At 48.2% G+C, this 21,514-nt stretch overlaps 2 protein-coding genes across 2 annotated transcripts; one reads left to right on the top strand and one right to left on the bottom strand.

The window, feature by feature from the left end:
* Positions 1-8,646: 8,646 nt before the first annotated feature.
* DNAJC8 (DnaJ heat shock protein family (Hsp40) member C8) lies at positions 8,647-20,082 on the bottom strand. Its single transcript, XM_082296483.1, has 9 exons — positions 19,968-20,082; positions 18,917-19,018; positions 17,087-17,143; positions 15,417-15,483; positions 14,689-14,783; positions 13,781-13,852; positions 12,572-12,663; positions 11,531-11,606; positions 8,647-9,428 (listed from the first exon to the last, which is right to left on the bottom strand). The coding sequence occupies exons 1-9, from the start codon at positions 20,040-20,042 to the stop codon at positions 9,306-9,308; spliced, it is 759 nt and encodes a 252-aa protein (XP_082152609.1). The 5' UTR covers positions 20,043-20,082; the 3' UTR covers positions 8,647-9,305.
* A 154-nt stretch (positions 20,083-20,236) lies between these two features.
* Positions 20,237-21,081, top strand: ATP5IF1 (ATP synthase inhibitory factor subunit 1). The gene is made up of 3 exons (XM_082296435.1): positions 20,237-20,396; positions 20,566-20,678; positions 20,804-21,081. Exons 1-3 carry the CDS (start codon positions 20,301-20,303, stop codon positions 20,937-20,939), a joined length of 345 nt encoding a protein of 114 aa, XP_082152561.1. The 5' UTR covers positions 20,237-20,300; the 3' UTR covers positions 20,940-21,081.
* Positions 21,082-21,514: the final 433 nt, after the last annotated feature.

Here is a 21,514-nt window from a genome sequence, read left to right as displayed (position 1 = left end):
TTCTTGAGTGCCAGGATGACTCTTCGAAAAAGCATGAAGTTCTTTTGGAGCTGCAGCACGTGCTGAGCTAGTGCTGAGTGTTACTGTCTGTGAGTTCCCACTACTCATGTAACACTCTGCAAAATTTTCTTTTGCTTGTTTCAGGAAAGAAATACTAAATAAACTCAGCTTCCCCCATCATGAGCACTTCAGAGCCAAGCACAGTGTGTCCCCAACTTGTTACCAAAGCTGCAGGAATGTGCCCCAGAGCTGGGCTTGCTCAGCAGGAAAACACACCAACCCATGGGCCAGAAGCCACTCCTGGGGCAGTGGCAGCAGCACTTCCTGGGTACCCTCTGGCAGCTGTAAAGGCAGGGCATGGCTTCTGCTGCTGGCTGTGCCACAGAGATTGCCCAGACTGGCAGAGAATGTCACTGCTGGTAGCTGGACAGCCTCACCAGCAGTGGATGAGGCAGAGAGCAGGGCAGCCTCCAGTTGGTTTTGGTTCCTAAGCGCAGCCCTGCTGCACTGGGCAGAGGGGTGAGTTCATGGGCCATCATGTCAGAATTTGTGTGTTACAGCCCCAGGCTGTCACAGCTCTGCTGGAGGCAAAAGCCATGTCCTGCCTGAGCTGCCACAGCTGGGACACTGCTCCTGCTGCTTCCAACTTCAGCGAGACACTTCCTGCCACAGCTGCTGGCCCTCTGCCCCATCTGCCTGCCCAGCCTGGGCAGGGCCTGTGGATGAATGGGATGAGGGACCTGGACTCCTTGAGAGGCTCCAAGCATTGCCTCCTCTTCCTCACAGGAGGAAGGTCCAGGCAGGACTCCTCGCCTTGCTTCACAGCATCCAAGCGAAGCCAGGGTCGTTGTCACTCAGGGGTGGAATAGGAGCTGGGTGGGAGCAGTTCCCCTCCCCACAGCCCCAAAGACACCAGCAGCACCCGCCTGACTCATGCTGTCACAATGCACTTCATCACCTCATCCCTACTTGCTGGGCATGCAGAACAAGGAGTGTCTTCCCATACCCAGGTTGGGAGGATGAAGATGTCTCTGAAGCCTTTGGCACTGTCTGAGATGCCATGGCTCAGAGATCCATGGGGGATGTTGAGCCAGCCCGTGTCCTGAGTTACCCAGACACAGAAGGAGCTTGTGGAGCTTGGGGAGGGACGCCTGAAAGAGCAAGCAGAAGGGAAAGGAGTGTCTTACCCTCGGGTCACAGAGCCCCTGCTCCAGCTCAGTCACAGACCGCAGCCCGCCAGATCCCTGCCGCAAGTGGAGACACCAGCAGGGCTGAGCCGTCAGTATGCTCCTGCCTGGGAAGAGGCTCCGACAGGAAGAGGGCGTTGTGCTGGCTCCCAGGTGAGTGAGTCACTTCCCTCTTGGCACTTGTGACATGCTTAGCCGTGCCCTGGCTGCACCCTGGAGCTTGACACCAGTTCCTGTGGTCCTTCCTTGGGCAGGCGGTGGAAGGGACACAGTGGTTGAAGCTCCATTCATCGTGAGGGGCATGTCACACTCCTGTGGCACCTGGTGCCTCACAGGCCAGTAGCCCAGCCCTGGAGTAGCTCCAGGTCAGGGGCACTCCCTGGCAGGGCCAGGGGTGCAGAGGTGGTCCCAAGTCAGCAAGGGGGGACCAGTGCCCCTACCAGATCCGTCCTCTGGGCTCTTCATTTCCTTCCAGATGCCAGGGTCAGGCGGCAGAAGAGTGAGTGCTCGTTCCAAGGCTTCCATGATAGGTGGAGAATCATCAGCAGAGTGCCAGGAAGGGCACTGCTCTGCTGTGGGAGACCCATATCAGAAAACATCAGCCAGAAAATACTCCAGGCTGTGGCAGCTCATTCTTGTATCGCTTCTGCAGCAGTATAAATCCCCCTTGGTCCTTGTGCTCCTTCAGCCTGGGAAGAAAGGGTGGTTGGGCACATGGGGGACCCACTCCTTCCTGCTGCCACTGGCACTGCTCTGCCCAGGTTCCACATGGGGTTTCCTCTGATATATTCTGTGGCACTGGCATTGCTTGGGTCATGGGCACAACATTCGCCTGAGTCACTCATGTTATAACAAGAAATCACATGTGTTTCTGTCTGCTCCCTTTAGGCCCTGTGGGTTGTTTAACAAGGAAATGTTGTTGGGGTTTCTTTGTTGGTAAGAATTGGCTCTGACAGTGGCAGGAAAGGAAGTGTGAAAAGACAGTCCTGAAGGGCAAGACAGTCACAACTCATAGGTGCACAAAGGACTGCTGCCAGAAGGAACTGGCTGGCTGCACACCCTGGAGCTCCCCAGGCACCCAACTGCAGAGCTGCAGCAAACATCCCAACTTCCCAACCAAACAACCAAGCTGCACCAGTTTAACTATGGCCTTTCCCATCAAAGAAAGTTGCCAGCCAGGTTGTGAATTAAGGCAGCCAGGCTCTGCCAGGAGCACAGCCAGAGAATGAGGACAGTTAATGTCACCTCTGCATCAGGCTGGTGACACTGCACTTGAACAGCTTGAGCAGCTTAAAAGGGATGTGGAGAACTGGAAAGGCAGAGAGCTGGCACCACAGTCTGAGCTTGGGGCACAGGTTGGAACAGCCCTGAGGTAGAGGGACCATCTGATCACTGCCTGCAGCTCCTGGAAGTGAAGTTGCAGAGGACAGGCATGAACTCTTAGTAGTGACAAACAGTGTGACAATGGGCAAAAGCCACAAACCGGGATGCAAGACAGTCAGGATGCATGTCCATGAAGTATTTTCAGTACAAGGAGTGTTCATCCCTGGGAGAGAAACACAGGGAGGCCAGGGATCTCATCCTTATGCTTGCCCAGATAAAGCCCCAACTAATCTCACCTATCATTAGTGACAGCCCCACCTCAAACACAAGGTCAAATTAAAGACCTACAGAGGTCTTTCCCCAAAACACTCCAGTTCTGTGATTTGAACTGCAACAATCACGCTAGCACGTGTGTGTTGTTTTCCTTTACAGGTAATCAAAACACACTCCTGCAACTCTGTTCCACCCTGAAAAACTGTTATAAGAGTGCCCACAGACTTTATCCCAGATCATCCCAGAAAGGGAATGTGAATGCAGCAGGCAGCCAGGGAAGGCCAGGAATGCCTCCCAGAGCCCATTTAATGGCTCTGAATGGGCTGCAGCAGAGCTCTGCTACAAAGACCTAATTGCCCCAAGATATGTATCTGTAAGTTCAAAGCCCTCCAGCTGGTGTGAAAGGGAGACTTCCTCACAGGAAGGCTGCTGAACCTCAACAGTGAAGCAGGCAGCTCAACTACATCCCAGATAAAAGTGCACATGGTGGTGATTGCAGCGCTGAGATCCAAGAGGGATCCCAGCCTAGCAGAGCAGCAGCCTCAAAACATCTTCCCCTTCTTTGCACAACACAAAACCAGGGCTGTGACAGTTGCACCTGCCAAGAAGCACAAGGAGGTAACCCAGATGGGAAGGCAGGGGAGCCTCATCAGCAGATGTACTGCCAGGAGTTCTGAAAAATAAACCTGGCGAGGTTTCCAACCCAGCCAGCACAGCCCTACACAGGGCCAGGCCAAGCATGCTGTGCTGGGGCACAACACAGGGGACAATGCCCCTTTTCTGCTGGTGAGTTGTAGAATCTTAGAATATCCTGAGTTGGAAGGGACCCACAAGGATCATTGAGTCCAACTCCAGGCCCTGCCCAGGACACTCTAGCAATCCCACCCTGTCACTGAGAGCATTGTCCAAATGCTCCTGGAGCTCTGGCAGCCTTGGAGCTGTAACCCCTTCCCTGGGGAGCCTGTTCAAGTGCCTGACACCCTCTGGGGTAAGAACCTTCTCCTGATATCCAACTTAAATCCACCCCAACGTAACTTCATGCCTTCCCTCAGGTTGAGGGAATCCTAGGAATGTAGAACTCAGCTACCAGAGCAGGGGAGGTCTGGTTCACACTGCAGTTTGCAAGAGGAAAAGGAAGACAAGACACCCGATCTCTGTAGCTAACACATGGCTATCGCCCAATTGTTTCTCAGGGAAACCTCCTACATTAAGGCCAACCTCTCACAGTTTCTCTCCAGTTTCAGTTGTTTAAGACAAAGACTAGCAAAAGAAACTCATCTGAAAGGTGAGGAAAGCACAAACCATTGATTTCTCCCACCTGCATCCCCTCACCCAGCACATCACTGGCTTCAGCTAATCCCGAGAACTAGTTACACCCTGAAATACAAATGGCATACAGTGAAAGAGCTGTTCCTGTCCAGGGAGAAGGAGTTGATGGTGAATTCAGAGCACATCACTGTGTTTGCCAAACTAAGATAAATGTTAAGTAGCACACTGATTTATGTCTTATCAAGAATAGATTTTATCTCTGGCAGATCCCACAGGTGATAACTCGGTCTAGCCTTTACTGAATAGCTTTGCTACCAGGTGAAATCTAGATCTCAGTTTGTCTACACACTCAGAGGATCCTCCATTCTCATTCCTAAACTGCACAGTAGCACCAGACAGGAAAGTTCTGCCCCATTCCCCTTATCTATACATGAGCTGTTTCTATTGCAGTTGACCTTTTTATTCTCAGACACAAGAAACCAAGTACCTTGTAAAGGTCCTTCCCCATCTCACAAGTGCTGAACAGCAGATACACCCTTGCCGAGTGTGTAGGGAGGGGAAGGCAAGCTCCCTGCCTCAGACTGGAACAAGGAGCTTCAGATGTGGCCTCTGGATGCCCAGAAAACAAAGCCAAACTTAGCTGACTCCCCCAGACATTCTGTGGGAACTGGACACAGAGAAGTTATTTCCACAGGAAACCAAAGCCAAGACCCTACTAAAAGGCACTGCTGCAAGTCCCTGGTACTACTTCTCCTGAAAGAAAACAAAATTACTCCTCATTCCCAGCAATGCATTTTCTTGTCCTGTACATCAAGGACGAATAGTTGAGTTTACTGACCCCAAAAGAGCTCCAGTAAGGTAAGAGGCCTAGAGATCCCTCTCTCCACACATCTCTACCTCTTGAAATTAAACAACATTCCATTCAACCCGCCCTACTGCCGTGACATTTGTGGCAGGGGCCAGGCAATGGCCCAGCCTGCATCCACATTGTGCACTCACTTACTTCCACCGAGGCAATTCAAACCAGTTTGCTTCTACATAGGATACAAAGATCAGAATTAACCTCCCATGTTTCTTCCAGTGGAGCAGAGAAATACCCAGGAAAGGCTCAGGTTCTTCAGTACTGCCCAAGCCCCCCTGGCAGATGGGAAGCTTCTCAGGACTTGGCTGGGTAGATAAGAAAGGAAAAACTGCATATTCAGACACAGAAGCATATCATAGGTAGGGCAGGAAGCCAAGGGAAAAGAAATAGCTAAACTGAGCATGAAACAGCACTGTTGCAAGCTGCACATATCACTGTCCCAACCCAGTCAGATCCAGTTGAAAACAGTGACTCACAGCAGAAGTGCATGGACCTGGGCCCATGGCTCCAGCTGTACCCCTCGAGAGCCAGTGGCGAGCCACTGCCCTAGGCACGTTCTTGTCAACATACACACAGCTCTGAGCAGCAGAATCAGAGCATAACTGGGTCCTACAAATTTTTCAAGTTCTCACAGGACCCATCCTGAGCTACCTGAAAAAAATGCAAAGAAAACACCTTAAAGAGCATTAAAGACATTACACCATTGGCAAGGAAATGCTGCTAGAGACCAGAGTTTCAGTATCAAAGGGAAGGACCCTGGGACAAGAGTGATGGGGACAGATCTCGTAAGCTAGAAATACTTTCACAGGTGAAGAAGAGGCAGGCAGGTTGGAGGGGCAGCATGTCCTCTGGGCACTGTTGGGGTTTTAGTTTAGTTTTAGGGGTTTTTTTTCCTGTTAAAGGAATTTTCTCCCATATGCATGTTGCTAGGGGACAAATGGCTGTACTTAAGAAAGACAAAAAGGGGAGTGGGGCGGGCCTGGCTACTCCTTTGTCTACACCTGGGTGTGGGGTCAGTTCGCTCTGAGCGTCCGGAGAGAGGAGCTGCAGAGAAAGGAGCTGCTGTTTCTTTTTGGCCGTTCTTCTCTTCCTGCTGGAAACAACGCCGGGACCCCAAAAGCCGCTTTCCCTGCCCTGCTGGAGGCCGGGCTGTGGCCGCCCTGCCCCGCTGCTGCTTCGAGCTTTCGCTGCGTTGTAGCCGTGCTCTCTCTGCCTGCGTGGACCTCCGGGGGGTTCCCCTTTTGGATACATCTCGTCTGCCACCCGGGATTTGTGTTCGTCCCTACCGTTCCAGCCTGCTGTTCCCAAGAGTCCGGCCGGACACCGGGATCGGCTGCCCAGGGGTTTGTGAAGCCTTTGTTCCATCCCTTCCCGGGATCCCGGGATCGGCTGCCCAGGGGTTTGTGAAGCCTTTGTTCCATCCCTTCCCGGGATCCCGGGATCGGCTGCCCAGGGGTTTGTGAAGCCTTTGTTCCATCCCTTCCCGGGATCCCGGGATCGGCTGCCCAGGGGTTTGTGAAGCCTTTGTTCCATCCCTTCCCGGGATCCCGGGATCGGCTGCCCAGGGGTTTGTGAAGCCTTTGTTCCATCCCTTCCCGGGATCCCGGGATCGGCTGCCCAGGGGTTTGTGAAGCCTTTGTTCCATCCCTCCCGGGATCCCGGGATCGGCTGCCCAGGGGTTTGTGAAGCCTTTGTTCCATCCCTTCCCGGGATCCCGGGATCGGCTGCCCAGGGGTTTGTGAAGCCTTTGTTCCATCCCTTCCCGGGATCCCGGGATCGGCTGCCCAGCGGTTTGTGAAGCCTTTGTTCCATCCCTTCCCGGGATCCCAGGCCGCCAGTGCCGCGTGCTCCCCGAGCTCGCTCCGGAGCGCCCCCTGCAGCCGCGGGGGAACCATCGCACCTGCCCTGCTCACCGGGAGCCGCCAGCGCCCCTGCCGGCTGCGAGCGGAACTGCACCCGAGGGGAAAGGGCCCGACAGCCGAGAAGGCTGGCACTGGGTTTGGGATTGTTCGCTGTTACTGCCAGAGTTATTGTTGTTTTGTTTGACTGGTTATACACATATACATATATATATATATATATATATATATATATAGTAAAGAACTGTTATTCCTATTTCCCACATCTTTGCCTAAAGGCCCTTGATTTCAAAATATAATAACAAAGAGGGAAAAGGGGTTACATCTGCCATTCCAAGGGAGGCTTCTGCCTTCCTTAGCAGACACCTGTCTTTCAAAACCGAGACAGGCACTGAGAAACTGCAGTTGGAAACACTGATGATGTGAGCTGCTACCCAGAGCTGCTTGAGTCTTCCAGCCGGGGAGAGAGACAACAGCATAAGTCAGCTGACATTTCTCCCAGAACAAATGCAGCCAATCACTGCCTTGACAAGGAAGTTATGTCCTACCAACACATTTCCAGTTACTGGAACAATAGGTTCTGCCCATAAAAAGTAATTTCAGTGCCTGAACAGTTCAGTGGCTCCCAGACCTGTCAGCCCATCTTACTCTGCTGCTAGCTAATGTTTGGCTCATGTTCCACCCAGACATCACCGACATGTTACTTTATAAGCAGTGCCTTGCCCCTCCAGGTTCATCTCAAGTGATCTATTTAGCAGATTACACCTCACAGGGCAAATAAGAAACTACATTCCCGTGTTTATGCAGAAAATAGGAACTCGGGTTCTGCTGTGTTAGGAGTTATTTAATGTATAAAGCACCAAAATACCTTCATTTTATAAGGGAAGGATATTTCATTTTACATCTGGCCATACAGACCAGTGCATGAGAGGAAAAGAAAAGAAGGTGAGTGGAGAGCACCAGGCTCCCTTCAGCAGGTTCAGCTAAGTCCCAGTCCCATAAGGAAGCAGTGCCCTCCCTGGGAGCTGCTCTTCCTGCAGCCACATTTGGGTAGCACAGCTCAGTCATGTTGCTCCTCCCCAGTAAGCAGGAATAGGAGGCAGTTCATTAAAACTGGAAGAGCTGGGACACAAGTAGCTGGAGGCACCTTTCCCAGAGCAGCAGAACCAACCTTCCCAGAGTGAGCCATCGCCAACGCCCAAGACACAAGGAGCAGCACAAAGGATCATGCTCACTTGAAGAGGGCATGTATGAATGCAACATATGAGTGCAAACTCAAGTGAAAGGACCTGGCTAACGGCCATGAGGAGGAAGGAAAGCATCATCTTCATGGAAGCAGCCCTCCACAGGACCCAGGTATGAGGATGGCCATGAGAAGAGCTTGCAGAAAGGGCCCCAGAGAAACCTGCCTGGCACACATGAGTCTGTGGCACATTCCATTTTCAACACCTTTAAACAGCTAAGAATGTCTTTAAAAACTTACAACACACAGAAAGCAGGAATTTAAAAATCCAAAAGTCATGAGTTTGAGCTCACCTCACAGCTCTGAGGAGTCACGCTCCTCACAGATGCCCAAGTCCTCCCAACCCATCCACCCTCCTCCAAGGCCCAGTCACAAGCTCAGTTCTCAGCACAGATCCTGGCACACCTGCCTCTACCCAGGCAACATCCCAGGAAAAGCCATCTTCTCCCAGCCTCTTGGGTGCCTCTCTGAGGATTGTCACTTCCAAACACAAACCAGAGCAGTCTTTGGGATGGCAGCAGACCCTTACTAGGGAAAACATTCATGCTGAAGAGCAGCAGCATCTCAGTGACAGCACTCCATTCACACTCTTGCTATTGCATGTTTTAATAATTCCAAGAAAAAAAAACAGTAATTTGGGTAAAAATTTATTTTACATACAGACCACTGCAGCTTAACTATTAATCAAGAGAAGTTATTTTCCTTTACAGGAAGTGACCAGCTGGTCTGAGATTAACAGAAGTCTAAGCCTGAGAGCTGGGATTTTAGTTTGGAAATCAGATCTTGGGGGCAGGTTCCTTCCAAGCACCACTCAATACAGTAAGGAGCTACAGGATTTAACTGCAGGTCAGCTGCACTGCACAGTGCTGGAAGCATATTCCCAGAGTCAGTCCAGATCTTTCCCAAGCTGAACTTGCTGAGAAAGATGGTGCCTGGCAGAGTTTGGATGCATTTCCAATATTTTGCTCAGCTCTCAAACTAGAAACAGAAGTGGTGAAACAGCACAGTCTCTGTGAAGTACAAAACACCAAGTTACAGGGCAGCAGACACACGGGACAGCAGGAATGGCGGGGACTCTCCTAAGCCAAGTGTTCTACGTGTAGCGGGGGCCCTGGCTGGGGTCATTCTCTGGCCCTATTTCAAACAGAGTACAAAAAAATACTTCGACTGGTAATTAATTGTACTGGAAACAAGCAGTCTACTGAAAAGCAAATCTTACTCTAGGTGCCAATGAGTCCTTAAAAGCAGAGAAGGGACTGAGGAGCTGCACTTGGGCAGTGCTTCCAGGATCATTCACGCTGCTCCATTTTTACTTTGGGAGGTCTCAGGAAGGTCCTGTTTTTCTTTTCTTTCTTCCCCTTTGTATTTGCCTGAAAATTTCTCCAGCTGTCTACACGACCATCCCGACTTTCCTGGGAACAACAGGGAAGAATTGGAGAGTTAACAAATGCAAGAGCCAGAGCACAGGTAGTACATACCAGTTTCAGATCAGTAGCAATTTCCTCTTATCCAGCATGCAGCCCCTGACAGCCAGGACACAAAGACACTGGGAAGAGCCAGAGCAACACAGTGCATTAGAACTATAAGTGAGCTTACACGCACCAGTATAAGCACTCTGCTGGATTCTTGTTTCAGAAACCAGCAGACTGGGTTGGACAGTCCTTACGCTGTACTGAAGCCTCAAAGGAAACAAGAAACCTCTCAAATGGCTGTTCCTAATCTGTCAGCCCAGAATGTGCCATCTCCTTTCTCTGTCTCACCTCCTCACTCTCCTGGTGCTGCAGCTTGGAAGCAGGGAGAACAGAGAAGGGAAATGTACTGCTGCCTTCTCTCATTCTTCTTGCTCAAAGTCTCATCCCATTGACAAAATGAGAAAAAAGGCCACTGGTGCAATTCTCTCCTCTCCCTGTCCTACCTGCTGAGCAGCAGAAGCTTTTCCTGAGGAAAACAAAAAACCAAAACAGAAACCAAACTAAACCAAACAAACAAAACCCACAAAAAACCCCCCTAAATCTCCCCACAAAGCCAACCTATGATCTCTACAGGCTGAACATTTCACAGCAGGACAAAGTCCAGGGACGGTCCATTTCACAGCATGGGATCCATCTGCTCCAGGCCCATCTCAGCAATACCGGTGCTGCAGGTGGGCTCTGGCTGCAGCAGCTGTCTGCCTCCCTTCCCCCTTTCCCATGGCAGGATGGGAGAGAGCCCATCACTAGCAGGGATCTGGATGCTGGGGCACAGTGCAACCCCAACACCTACACCGGTCTTCTCCAGCTTTGCTGGTGACCATTTCATCTATGTGAAAAGATGGTGTCAAAACAAAATGAATCCTTGGCATGCACAAGATTGAGAAGCTTATTTCTGCTATGCAGAGATTCAGCTGTCTAGCAGTGGCTGAGGACATGCAGGTGTTCAGAGCTACAGTATCAATAGTTCTGCAGCTCCTGTTTGCTCAATCCATATTCGGTTGTGTCACTTGCTCCCATGTCCCCAACTGCTGTGCTGTACTGCACCCCTACAGCAGTGACACCCACCTTCTGTGGCCATCCTGATGTGAGAACACAGAACCTCTGTCAGCAGCAAGGCCAGTGACACACTCAACTTACTTCTCTGTCATTAAATAACAAAACCCATAGCACACTCAATACAGCAACATTAAACAAGTTTTCTAGAATACCCAGCTCTTCTATACTTGTTATATGGCACACAACCACAAACTCTTCCAAGCTGAGTCTCCAGACACATCCTAGTTGTCTGCTTTCCACAGGATGCCAGTCCAGCTCATACACTTCTCTCCGAGATACCCCTTTTCTAACGTTCTCTTGAGCATAGACTGGGCTCTGACTTTGGATTAAATGAACACACTAATTCATCCTTTCGTGACATCCTGCACATCTTTACCGACATCTTTCCTGCCCACCACTCCCTGCATGCCTCAAGTCTTCAATTCTGGTGTGTAATGAGGGAAGAGTTATAGGCTAGATCGAGTATTTTGGTGGGCTGTAGGCTGGATCCCTAAAATAGCAGCACGACCACCACGAACTACTTCAGATATGCCTAAACCCTGGCTGCAGGGTGGCAGGGTCACAGAGAAGTGACTGTCCATCATGTCTTTGATATTCAGAGGAGACACAGATCCCATAAGTGTTAGGAAGCAGACTGGAAAATACCACCAACAGTCCACACAAACACTTTCCAGATTAAGGTTTAGTGGTCACCAGTAACCTGGGCTAAGCAGCAATTCAATTTTATAATTAAAGACAAGAATGAACTGCTGACAGAGATGAAAAATAGCATACCTCAATTTACCAGACCTGTTTCTGCACAGGTGATACCAAAGCCATATTGATGGGCTCTTCTCCACCCACATGAACAAAAGCCAGGCTGGTGCAGATCTATTAAATTATCTTACAGACTTGCATACAAAAGGTCTCTCATCTCTCTAGGGGCATTCCCTGCAACATGGACAAGAACTGCTGAGGCCCATTCTGTAAGTTAAACTGCTGAATACCTCAAAGTTCTTCTGCCATTCTCGTTCTCGTTTGGCTTTCTCTTGTGCTTCAATTTCCTCTTCCCTCTGCCGCTTCCTGGAAGGGAAGCCACAAAGAAGTTATGAACCCACAAGCATCTATTTTAAAAAGCAAGGCAATACTTTCAAAACATCTTGGAAAGCTCTTCTAATTTTTTGGCAGATTACAGAATAAGCAAATATGCACACCTAAGATAGCACAGCAAACAGAATTTTGTTTCAAATTTGGAAGAGCAGCAAGCAGAGAAGATGGTTTGGCCCCACTGACAGCAAGCACATAATTAGTGAGTCGGCTTCTCTTGCTCAGCAAAACAAGCTGGACTTCTTCATCCAAGAAGCTGGATATCACTCTAGTAGTAAGTCTCTAAAACTCTTGAGGATACACAAGAGAAGTTAATAACCCCTTCAGCACGCAAAGCAAAAATTAAATTTTTAACCTCCTACTTTTCACCTGTAATCAAAAGCAATGTCCTACAGCCACTTCCCACCTCACTGACCACCACAGAACCCTCCGGCAGGAAGTGTATCTGCAGTGAGCACTCAAGCAGCATGTGATCAAAACACCTAAAATAGTTCAGGATCACACATGCCACAGGGTATTTCTGTCACTTAAATAAAATTAAAAATCAATCCTTTGCACACTAATAGCATGCAGAATTGTGTCGCCATTTCACTGCTGTGGCTGGCCTCCGTGTGTACACATAAGAGAATACAAGCATATCAAATATACTGATGTCTTCAACAGAGGAGCACAAATCTCCTGTGTGCTTTTCTCAAGCATAAGGCTCTACAGCACATGGGCTACCCAGAGAAGTAGCGGAATCCACATTATTGGAAATCAGCATGACAAGACCCTTGTTAATCTAATCCAAGGCTCTGCTTTCAGCAGAAGGTCAGACCAGATGATCTCCAAAGGTTCATTCCAATTTAGACTGTTCTAAGACTCTCTGATCCCTTATCTTCTCTGAGGAAGCATGAGGGGGAAGAAGAGCCTGAACTGCACAAGAAGAACATCACTTATACCTTTCATGCATTTCTTTTGCTTCTCTTTCTTTCCTCTTAATTTCCAGTTCAGCAAAGAGCTTCATTGTCTGTTTGTATACAGCTTGTTTGAACTGTAAAACACAAATCCAGTCTTAAAATAATGCGTATCAACACAGTTAAAGTCTGTTTTACAGATGAATGTAAGAAGCAAAGAAAGCAAACCATAGGTGCGCCCACATAACCTATATCTTGACCTGACAACAGCAGCAGCACACATGAAGGTATAAACCACTGCTGATTAAATTCTGGCCCTGGCACCAGGAAACAACTACATATTAATCTCACATTAGTCTCGTTTTAATTTGTATTCATGAAGCTGTGCCTAAAGAGAACTGTTCACTTCAAACCCTCTTGGGTTAAGTCTTGCATTGTTACATGTGACAAAAAAATGGTCACTGTTTTAGAGAGTAACTTTACAGCAGATCATCTTGATGTGTTGTAAAAACCTACCACTGGCTTCCCAGTAGGAAATCAATATGCTTAAACCAATCTTCATTACTAAAGAACAACAAGAATAGGATGGTTATGGGGTTACTGTGGTGATATTGACAGATAAAAATCACTTTCCATGAAAAAAAAGGGTGATGAGACTAATGGAGTCAATGTTTGGCAATCACCTATCATTGTTACAGCCTCTCATATCGCTGGACTTCTCCAGACTAGAACCCAGGCAAGAAGAACTGAGTTATGCCATGCCCTTTCTAATACAAGTGGTTTGTTGCAGAACAGCACATCTGTCCTTCAGTGCTATATGAAAGAAACAGACAAAACAGCTCTCACTAAAAAACATCACAAGCTCATTTTAGCCGTGCTGCAGTGAGTGCTTGCTATACGTGCCTCCGCCGGTAGCAGGAATGCCACGGTTCCAGCAGTCAGAAGACAACAAGAAATTAAATTCAAAAAAGAGTGCATGATGCACAAGCAATGAAGACTTGCTTTGAGAAAAGAACAGGGTATTTTGATCTATATAATCTCACTCTTTATACCACGGTGAAACTATTTTCCAAAGTACACAGGTATCACCTGACACATGATACTCTACAGTGGCTAAGCAGAATTTGTTCTTCTGTAAATGTAAGGGTTTACAACATTAACAAGTCTAATAAATACTTCTGCATTGGTTTTGAATCTTAATTCCTCAAAACACATTTTGTACTCCCCAGTTTCTCTGAATATAGTATGACTTACAACTTCAGGATCATCCTCCTCTACAGTGGGAGGTTTTCCATCCTTCTTCAGCTGCTTCTTTTTTTCTTTCACCTAAAGATTAAGAACAAAAATAAGAGCCTTAAAAATTTTATAGGGCTTACATAATTGTATCCAAGTAGTTCTGCATTCCTACTCTAATGTGTAGAAACAACTCCGCTCTTGACTGGATCGATGTTTTATTTTACACCAAACCCTCCTAGGCCCAGATAAATACATACAAGATTACTATCACGTGAACTGTAATAATTAAAAATACTGTGATGGATTCTATTCCTTCAACATAATCCCTTTTGGTTTTTTGAAGGATATATTCTTATTCAATATACACCATCCAAACCAGCAGGAAGTTTACTTTGCTTCTTGATATTCAAGTGACTAACAACAAACAGAACATCAAGCATTCCTTGTGTTAAGAGTATCTGAGTTCTCCTGTATCATCTGCTTCCTCAAGCTTTCTGTGTTTTAATCCACCCACATTACTATAACTTCTTGGCCAATGCAATCCAAGGTCCTTTTCTTATCTTACAGGTCAATATCCCCCAAACTTCCCAGTCTCCTGCTGTCACCACCTATTCTCTTTCACCTACACATATCTGAACTGCATCATTCATTCACAGACTTGGAAAAAAATATTTAGGTCAGATCATGTAGTCTGACCTGATTATTTCAAGTACTGAATTTCACTGAATTATCTTGCACTGAGCTCAACAGCAGTCCTGGACACACCAGGCTTGTTTCTGCTGTGAAGAGCTTGGTGCCCACCTGCACAGTACCATTATGGGGTTTGCTCAGTTTAGTGACAAACATGAGGCAAGCATACCAAAAAGCAAAATATGAATGATTACCACTCATTCCCCCAACTCTGGACGTTCCCATAGAATACTTACAGTGTGTTCCACATATTCTTTTCCTGCCTGTATCACATCCAAGGCTCTCTTCTTTTGCTCCTGATCTAGCAGCAGCTTGTAAGCTTTATCTACAGCTAACAAAAAGCATCAATATTAATAGCACCAGTAGTCATGTTCACAAGGCATCACAAGACTGCTACTTGTCAGCATTACTAATTTGTCTTCTAGAATTTGTAGAGGTCATTTGTTCGGCAGTGGTTTTTGTTTGGTTTTTTTTTATTAAATACTTCTAGGAAAGTGGTAACATGCATAATTAAATGAGTTTCGGGGTACAGTAATGGCAGGAACTGTATGATACCTTCTGGAGGGAGCAGGTGAAAGCATCAGTCCTACTGGGCATGAGATGAGTTTAAGGTGCAGAACACCTTACTGTGATGCAAAACACACACCTAAAACCATCACTCTACTTCTGTCCTATAGTCTTTGACTAAAATCTAATGCACAGATTAAACAGTTTTTCTTGAACAATCCCAAAACCCCATGAAGATGTCTGTCCCTGTTGTGACATGATAATGCCATTGTTGCCACCTAGTGCCACCTGCTGAAATGCCACTGCCTCACACAGCTGCTGCTACCACAGCTGCTTCTGCCACAGCTAAAGCACCTCTGCAGCAACCCTTCTGTTCCCTCCACCCTAACGAACATTTAAACCAGCACCAGAAAAGCCGCAACTACTAACCCAAAGCAGCCCAGAGAAACAGCATTACCTTCAAACGCTTTCTGGGCTCTATCTGCATCATCTTGGTTTTTGTCTGGGTGCACCAATATTGACAGCTGCAAGAGAAAGGATCTTGCTATCAAGATCATGGTGAAAGATGAAGAGTATTTCGGAGATTTTTGAGAGAAGGGAAATAACATCAGACAGAAAGAATCCAAAGAGATCACATTCCTTTGTACGTGGAAAAACCAGCTGACAACATGCAGAAGTATGTGCCAGTACAAGTCGATAGAACAAACAATCCCTGTAACAAACAGGCTGTCCAAGAAAAGCTGCAGCTTGTGATGTGTGGAATAATTTAAACACCCCTCAGCTACAGTGCATGGGCTGATATGAACACCTTGGTCATTGAAGATTTGTATCCTTGGTCTTGACAAGAAACAGACATTAAAAAATCATCCTCAACCAAAGTCTCTCAAGAAGTACTCCAGCATCCCCAAGGCTGTCCAAATACCAAACTATTTAAGAGTGGTCATTTTTCCTCAGGCTACTTTACTGAAAGTTAAGAAAACTCCTGCCTGTACTCTACCTGGCAGATACAGGACACGGATCACTACCATCCTGAGGGGAACTTTAACTGGGCTGGAAACCACATGTCCCCCACATTCCTCTTTTCAGAACGTTATTTCAAACTTTCCCCATACGGCTTCTTTTTTATTTTTTTTCCAGACCTTTTATTTTTGCCATTGCTGTACGGAGCAGCAACTGAAACCACACAGTGCTGAAGTCTACAAAAGAACTACTTTTGGAACTCTACAGGTGCCGGTTTGTAGCTCCCAAGAAAAGGTTTGCCTTCAGTCCTGAACAGATTTACTTCAGCCAGCGTCTTTTTTTCCCTTTGTTGGCTATTCCACATTCTGCACTTAAGCGTTTGATTTCTTCAATGCAAAATTCCATGCACATTTTTCATTTCATTACCTTGAATTCAAATCATCTCCCCACAGCATTTTACCAGCCCAAAGCAGAGAACATCCCACTTTACTGTCTTGCAGAACTGAGAAGTCAGCAACAGACCAAGAAGTTATCCTCCCACTTCCCACATACAGGAGTAGCCCATATCCTGCTCCTCTGCCACCCAGCATCTTCCTGTCTAAAGGCACCCAATGCTATTAATTCAGATGGAGGCTGCAGCCTCCCAAATACTGTTTCTTTGCTGTGCACTGATTAAACTCAAAATTTTTCCTGCAGGTCTGTCAGCAGAGGAAAGCTGGGGTAATGCTTCCTGTGTTGCAGACTGGCCAGTAAGCAGGGCTGCTACTTTTCCAGGTAACCAAGCCACTAAAAGTGACCACAGAAATTCTTAAAGAAACCTCAGAGAAAATATACTTTTGGATCCAAGTCCATATATTTGATAAAAATAGTTTTTGATCTTCTTTTTGAACTCAAGCTCAAGAGGCTGATTATACATGGCTCTATCAGTTTGCAATAGCCCCATCACACATGGCACAGGCAAAGCAGCCTATCATGCATGGACTGGGGACACTACTGCAGCTCTCCTCTTGTTGATACAAGCACCGTTCTATGAATTTCTGCCAAAAATAGACACCCCTCTACCCAGATACAGCTTTACTACCATTTTTCTTGTGCCCACACCCCGCGCACAATCTCTACAGCACTTGTAGCTCCCTTCCATGGACTTCGAGTGCAAAAGCTGAATACCTGTCGGAATCTTTTCTTTATCTCTTCATCTGTGGCTTCGGGATCCATCTGCAGCACCTAAAGGAGACCATGAAAGCACAGCACGTTTGATGCTATTCTCCACGTTTCAGGTTCCTGTCAGCAAGCTCTAACACTCTCATGAGGAGTGGCTGAAGTTACTGGGTTTGTTCAGCCTGAAAAAGAGGAGGCTGAGCAGAGAAGTCATTACACTCTTACACATCCTTCCAAGGGGCAGCTCAAGGGCAGGTCCCAGTCTCTTCACTCTCATGACATGAGAAAACTGCATGAAACTGAGTCAGGGGAGGTTTGGGCTGGATATCAGGAACAGGTTCTTCCCCGAGAGCATGTTGTGGCACTGACCAGGCTCTCCAGGGAATGGTCACAGCCCCAATGCTGCCAGAACTCCAGGAGCATTTGGACAATGCTCCCAGGGCTGCACAGGGTGGGATTGTTGGGTGTTTGTGCAGGGCCAGGATTTGGACTGAATGATCCTGATGGGTGCCTTTCAATTCAGCATATTCTACGATTCTGTAACACTGGCACACACCAGAAAGCTTGCCCCACAATGACATGAATTTTCACCCAGTAAAACAGAAACATTTCACACGTTTGTGACACTACTTTTAGCAATGCTAGATTCCTCTGGCTATGCCAGTGTCCTTTCTACGTTCAAGTCTTGTGTAAACAGCTACAATCCATAAACTGGTCTGAATTTTTGACCCATCCCGTAGCAATGCTCAGTCTGACAGAAACAAAAGCATATGGTGGTTTGGGGACAATGTCAGATCATTCATAACTTAGAACTTTGGGCAGGAAATATACTACTTTATATGAATTTATTCATTTTATCATTTTGAAAGAAGACAGTAGAGTTTTACTGTTTGGTTTCCATGAGTGACATCACTTGTTTACTGATCTTTACAGATGCGGCAGAGTTTAGGAACTCTTTCGTGAATTAATTTACTGAACAGAAGATTGAAGCAACAACTGAGCAGATGCGTGCAGTCTGACTCCAAGAATCTGTAAATAAAAAACACTCTCCCACAGAAAAGCTACAGTCTACTCTGAAATGGCTTTCTTAATTTACACTTCAAGTCAAGTACTAAGACCTATACAAAACTGAATGCTGTCAAAGTGAATCTGCTGACTCATCTGGCTGACCAGCCCTGAATTGGGACTACAAAAAGCACCTGAGGCTTGAAAAAGGCAGAGAAGATGACATCAGGAAGGAATACGCTCAGGGAAAGCCAACTCCAGATGAACACCAGATTGCTTATTTACTGTCTTCCTCAGGCTTTCCTACCCATTAAGACTTTATAACTGACTGCAACTTGCAGTCACTTATAACTGGAATCAAACACTGTAAAGTGCAAGGGGATTATCCATTACCCAATGGCTCCTCAGAGACTACTCACTGGTGTGACCACTGAGAGACTGTTTCTTACTCTATGCAGTATACAAGTTCAGTGGGATGAACACCCAAAATAAAACACACAACTAGAAATGCTGAATTAAGAGAGCTATGACCAGAACCTGCCAAGCTGCCACCTCCAGCTACTACCTTCCCATTCAGAGAGTACTCAGCCAAATCTTCCAGTGCTGTTGTATGAGGGAAATGTGACAATATATAGTTTGTGCTGCCATCAAACAGTGAGAAAGATAGTGAACACATATACACTATCCTGCTATCTTCTGCAAACATTCTGCACAGTAATCTGTACATGAAGAATTCCATTCTTTTCTTGTCTTGTCTTTTACTGGAATAAATACTCAGGAAATCAGGAAGTTCATACACCAATTTAGAAAGGAGGACAGAATGTTCAAACGAACCTCAAAAGGGTTCAAGTTGAAATACGAAGATCCAGGTCGGGTCAGCCGGTCAATTTGGTTTTTTGATGTTAAAACAGAGTCTCGTTTTTCAATTTGCTTTACCTGAAGAACAAGAGAGACCTGTATTAACTGACCATCACAACACTCTTACCTGTTTTATCCACGTTGTCAGTATACCAGTCATCCTTGTCCTGGACTACAATCATAATACCTCTTGCTTACCCCAAGCCTGTAGTTACTTTACTCAGGCACTAGAAGGCCATGTTTTTTAGCCTTTCCTACAGCACAGCAGTATTTTTAACATCATGTTTTAACTATAAAAAACACTGTAGAGCAGTTCTGCCTGTTTCTTCTACGGCTTGCTTTACAGTTTTGTGCCTTCCCCATTCCCCATGCACCTCCAGCAGTACTGTCACTGGGATTCCTTGGAAACCACGGCGTTATTACTTTTAACCCATTGATGGCAGTGCAGCCCTTTAAACACTAAGTGATACTGATGCAAATATACGAGTCCACTTTACTCTAACCACAGGTTATTTAGTTCCGTTCAGTTTAGTTTTTACCCTTCACAGTACTATACCGAACCAAACCATGTATTTCTATTTAAAGAAACATGCATCCACCGAACTGGCACGGCGCTTGTGCGGGCAGCTCAGGAAACACGTTCAGACTGTGCCCAAAATAACGGAACCCGGCATACAGAAAGAGGCCCACGCACCCTGCCAAGTGACAGCTTGCCCACACCAAGGCCGAGCAAGAGCACGGCGGGGACACGCGCTCAGGGCCCGCAAGCGCACACCTCCCACGTTTAGCTGAACGGAACATGGGCCGAACGCAGGGTCCCGTCCCCAGCCACCACCAGGGCTGTCGGACGGCAGGACCGAGCACGAACTCACCGGCACCCGTCGCTCGCCCACCCCCTGCCCAGCGCCGACAGAGGCTCCGCCCGTCCCGCCCACCGGCGGCCCCCGACCCTGCCACAGCCCGGCTCCGCGCGGCCCGCAGGTCTCGGGGCCGCGGGGGGGCGGGGCCTAGGGGGCGCGGGCGGTACCTCGTTGTAGAAGGTCAAGAACGCGTCCTCGGCCGCGCCCGCGCCGGGCCCCGCCGCCGCCGCCGCCGCCGCCATCGCCACCGACACGTGACCGCGCCGTCACGGCACGTGACCGCGGCGCGCGCCGCAGCAACAAGCCCCGCCCCCCGGCGCGCGGCATGATTAAGACCGCGTGAGGGACCGGGCCCCGCCTTGTGACGTCATAGATCCCGCCCCGCCCCCGGCGCCGCTGGGCCCTGGCGGCTGGAGGTAGGCGGGGGGGGCGGCTGCGCAGGCGCGGCTGGGCGGGCCCGCCCGGCGGCGGCTTGTCCGGCAGTCCAAGGGCAGGCGGCTATGGCGGCCGTGGTAGCGGTGGCGGCGCGGGGCGGCCTGCGTGGGGCTCTGCTGGCGCAGCAGCAGCGCTGGAGCTCAGGATCGGGCGCTGACCAGGTGGGCCCAAGGGCTGGGGGTGTTCCGAGAGTGTCCCTTCTCCCCTCCGTCTGTCCGTCCTTTTTTCCCTCCTCTCCTTTGCCCGTCCGTCCGTCAGTCTGTCTCTTTGTACCTCCGTCCCTCTGCCTGTGCATTTGTCCTTCCGCGCTTACCGCCGTCTCCCCCGCAGCTGGGCGAGCTGGGTAAAGGCGCCGGGAAGGGCGGCGGCGGCGGCGGTTCCATCCGTGAGGCCGGCGGCGCCTTCGGGAAGAAGCAGGCGGCCGAGGAGGAACGGTACTTCAGGTGAGCGGGGCCCGAGGCCTGTAGAGCCACTCCCTACGAGCCCGGGGCTGGGCCCGATCGGTCTCTCCCGTGCCGCTGCCTCCGCTCGGCTGCGGGGCTGCACTTCCTGCCGTCCTCTCTTGCAGGGAAAAGGAGCGGGAGCAGCTCTCTGCCTTACGGAAACACCACGAGGAGGAGATCCACCACCACCAGAAAGAGATTGAGCGTCTGCAGAAAGAAATCGAGCGCCATAAGCATAAGATCAAGCAGCTTAAAGACTAAGCTGGTGCTGTTGTTGAATGTGCATGGCCAATCTGATTATGGTGTAAAACAGCGTGAAGACTGTATCTTTTGGTCAACATAATCCAAATCCATCCAATTATACTGTGGTCTGCAACAACATCAAATAAACTACTCAGTCTCACTTTCTTGCTCAGTAACTGTTCAATGAAAACAAAACCAACCAACTTCACTATCTGGTTTTAAACTTAATTTTCTTCCAAAGTAAAGATGCACTCTTGAGTAGGCAAGCCTGTATAGAACTGAGCTGTTTTCTTTAGATTTATGTGAAAGAAATGACCATTTGTGCCTAGTGGGATAACTTTAAAGTTAAAGCTGCGAGACGAGTTGGGTGACAGTGGTACCTGTGTAGCAAGCCATTCACAGAGAAGTAACTTTGTTTCAAGTAAAATGTCTTTGTGGTCTAGGGGGGTGTTATCTCCACTGAACTAGCACACGACAAAAAAAGTAAGGTTCACTTATTGCAGTTAGTGTTTAGTGCCATAAACAGAGAGAAAAGTAGTATTCTAAGTTGTGCCGGTGTCACTTATGGTGGTCCTAGATCCTTGGAGCAAGAC

Source organism: Coloeus monedula (genome assembly GCF_965178545.1).
Source record: "Coloeus monedula genome assembly, chromosome: 24".
Lineage (NCBI taxonomy): Eukaryota > Metazoa > Chordata > Aves > Passeriformes > Corvidae > Coloeus > Coloeus monedula.
The sequence above is the reverse complement of the archived record's forward strand: the minus strand, read 5'-3'. Positions and strand labels throughout refer to the sequence as shown.

Coding starts and splice junctions, on each gene's coding strand:
- ATP5IF1 (XM_082296435.1), top strand. CDS start 20,301: ATGGCGGCCGTGGTAGCGGTGGCGGCGCGGGGCGGCCTGCGTGGGGCT. Junction 20,397..20,565: donor CAGGATCGGGCGCTGACCAG/GTGGGCCCAAGG, acceptor TCTCCCCCGCAG/CTGGGCGAGCTGGGTAAAGG. Junction 20,679..20,803: donor GAGGAGGAACGGTACTTCAG/GTGAGCGGGGCC, acceptor CCTCTCTTGCAG/GGAAAAGGAGCGGGAGCAGC.
- DNAJC8 (XM_082296483.1), bottom strand. CDS start 20,042: ATGGCGGCGGCGGCGGCGGCGGCGGGGCCCGGCGCGGGCGCGGCCGAG. Junction 19,019..19,967: donor TCTTGACCTTCTACAACGAG/GTACCGCCCGCG, acceptor CTTGTTCTTCAG/GTAAAGCAAATTGAAAAACG. Junction 14,784..15,416: donor AGCCCAGAAAGCGTTTGAAG/GTAATGCTGTTT, acceptor GCTTTTTGTTAG/CTGTAGATAAAGCTTACAAG.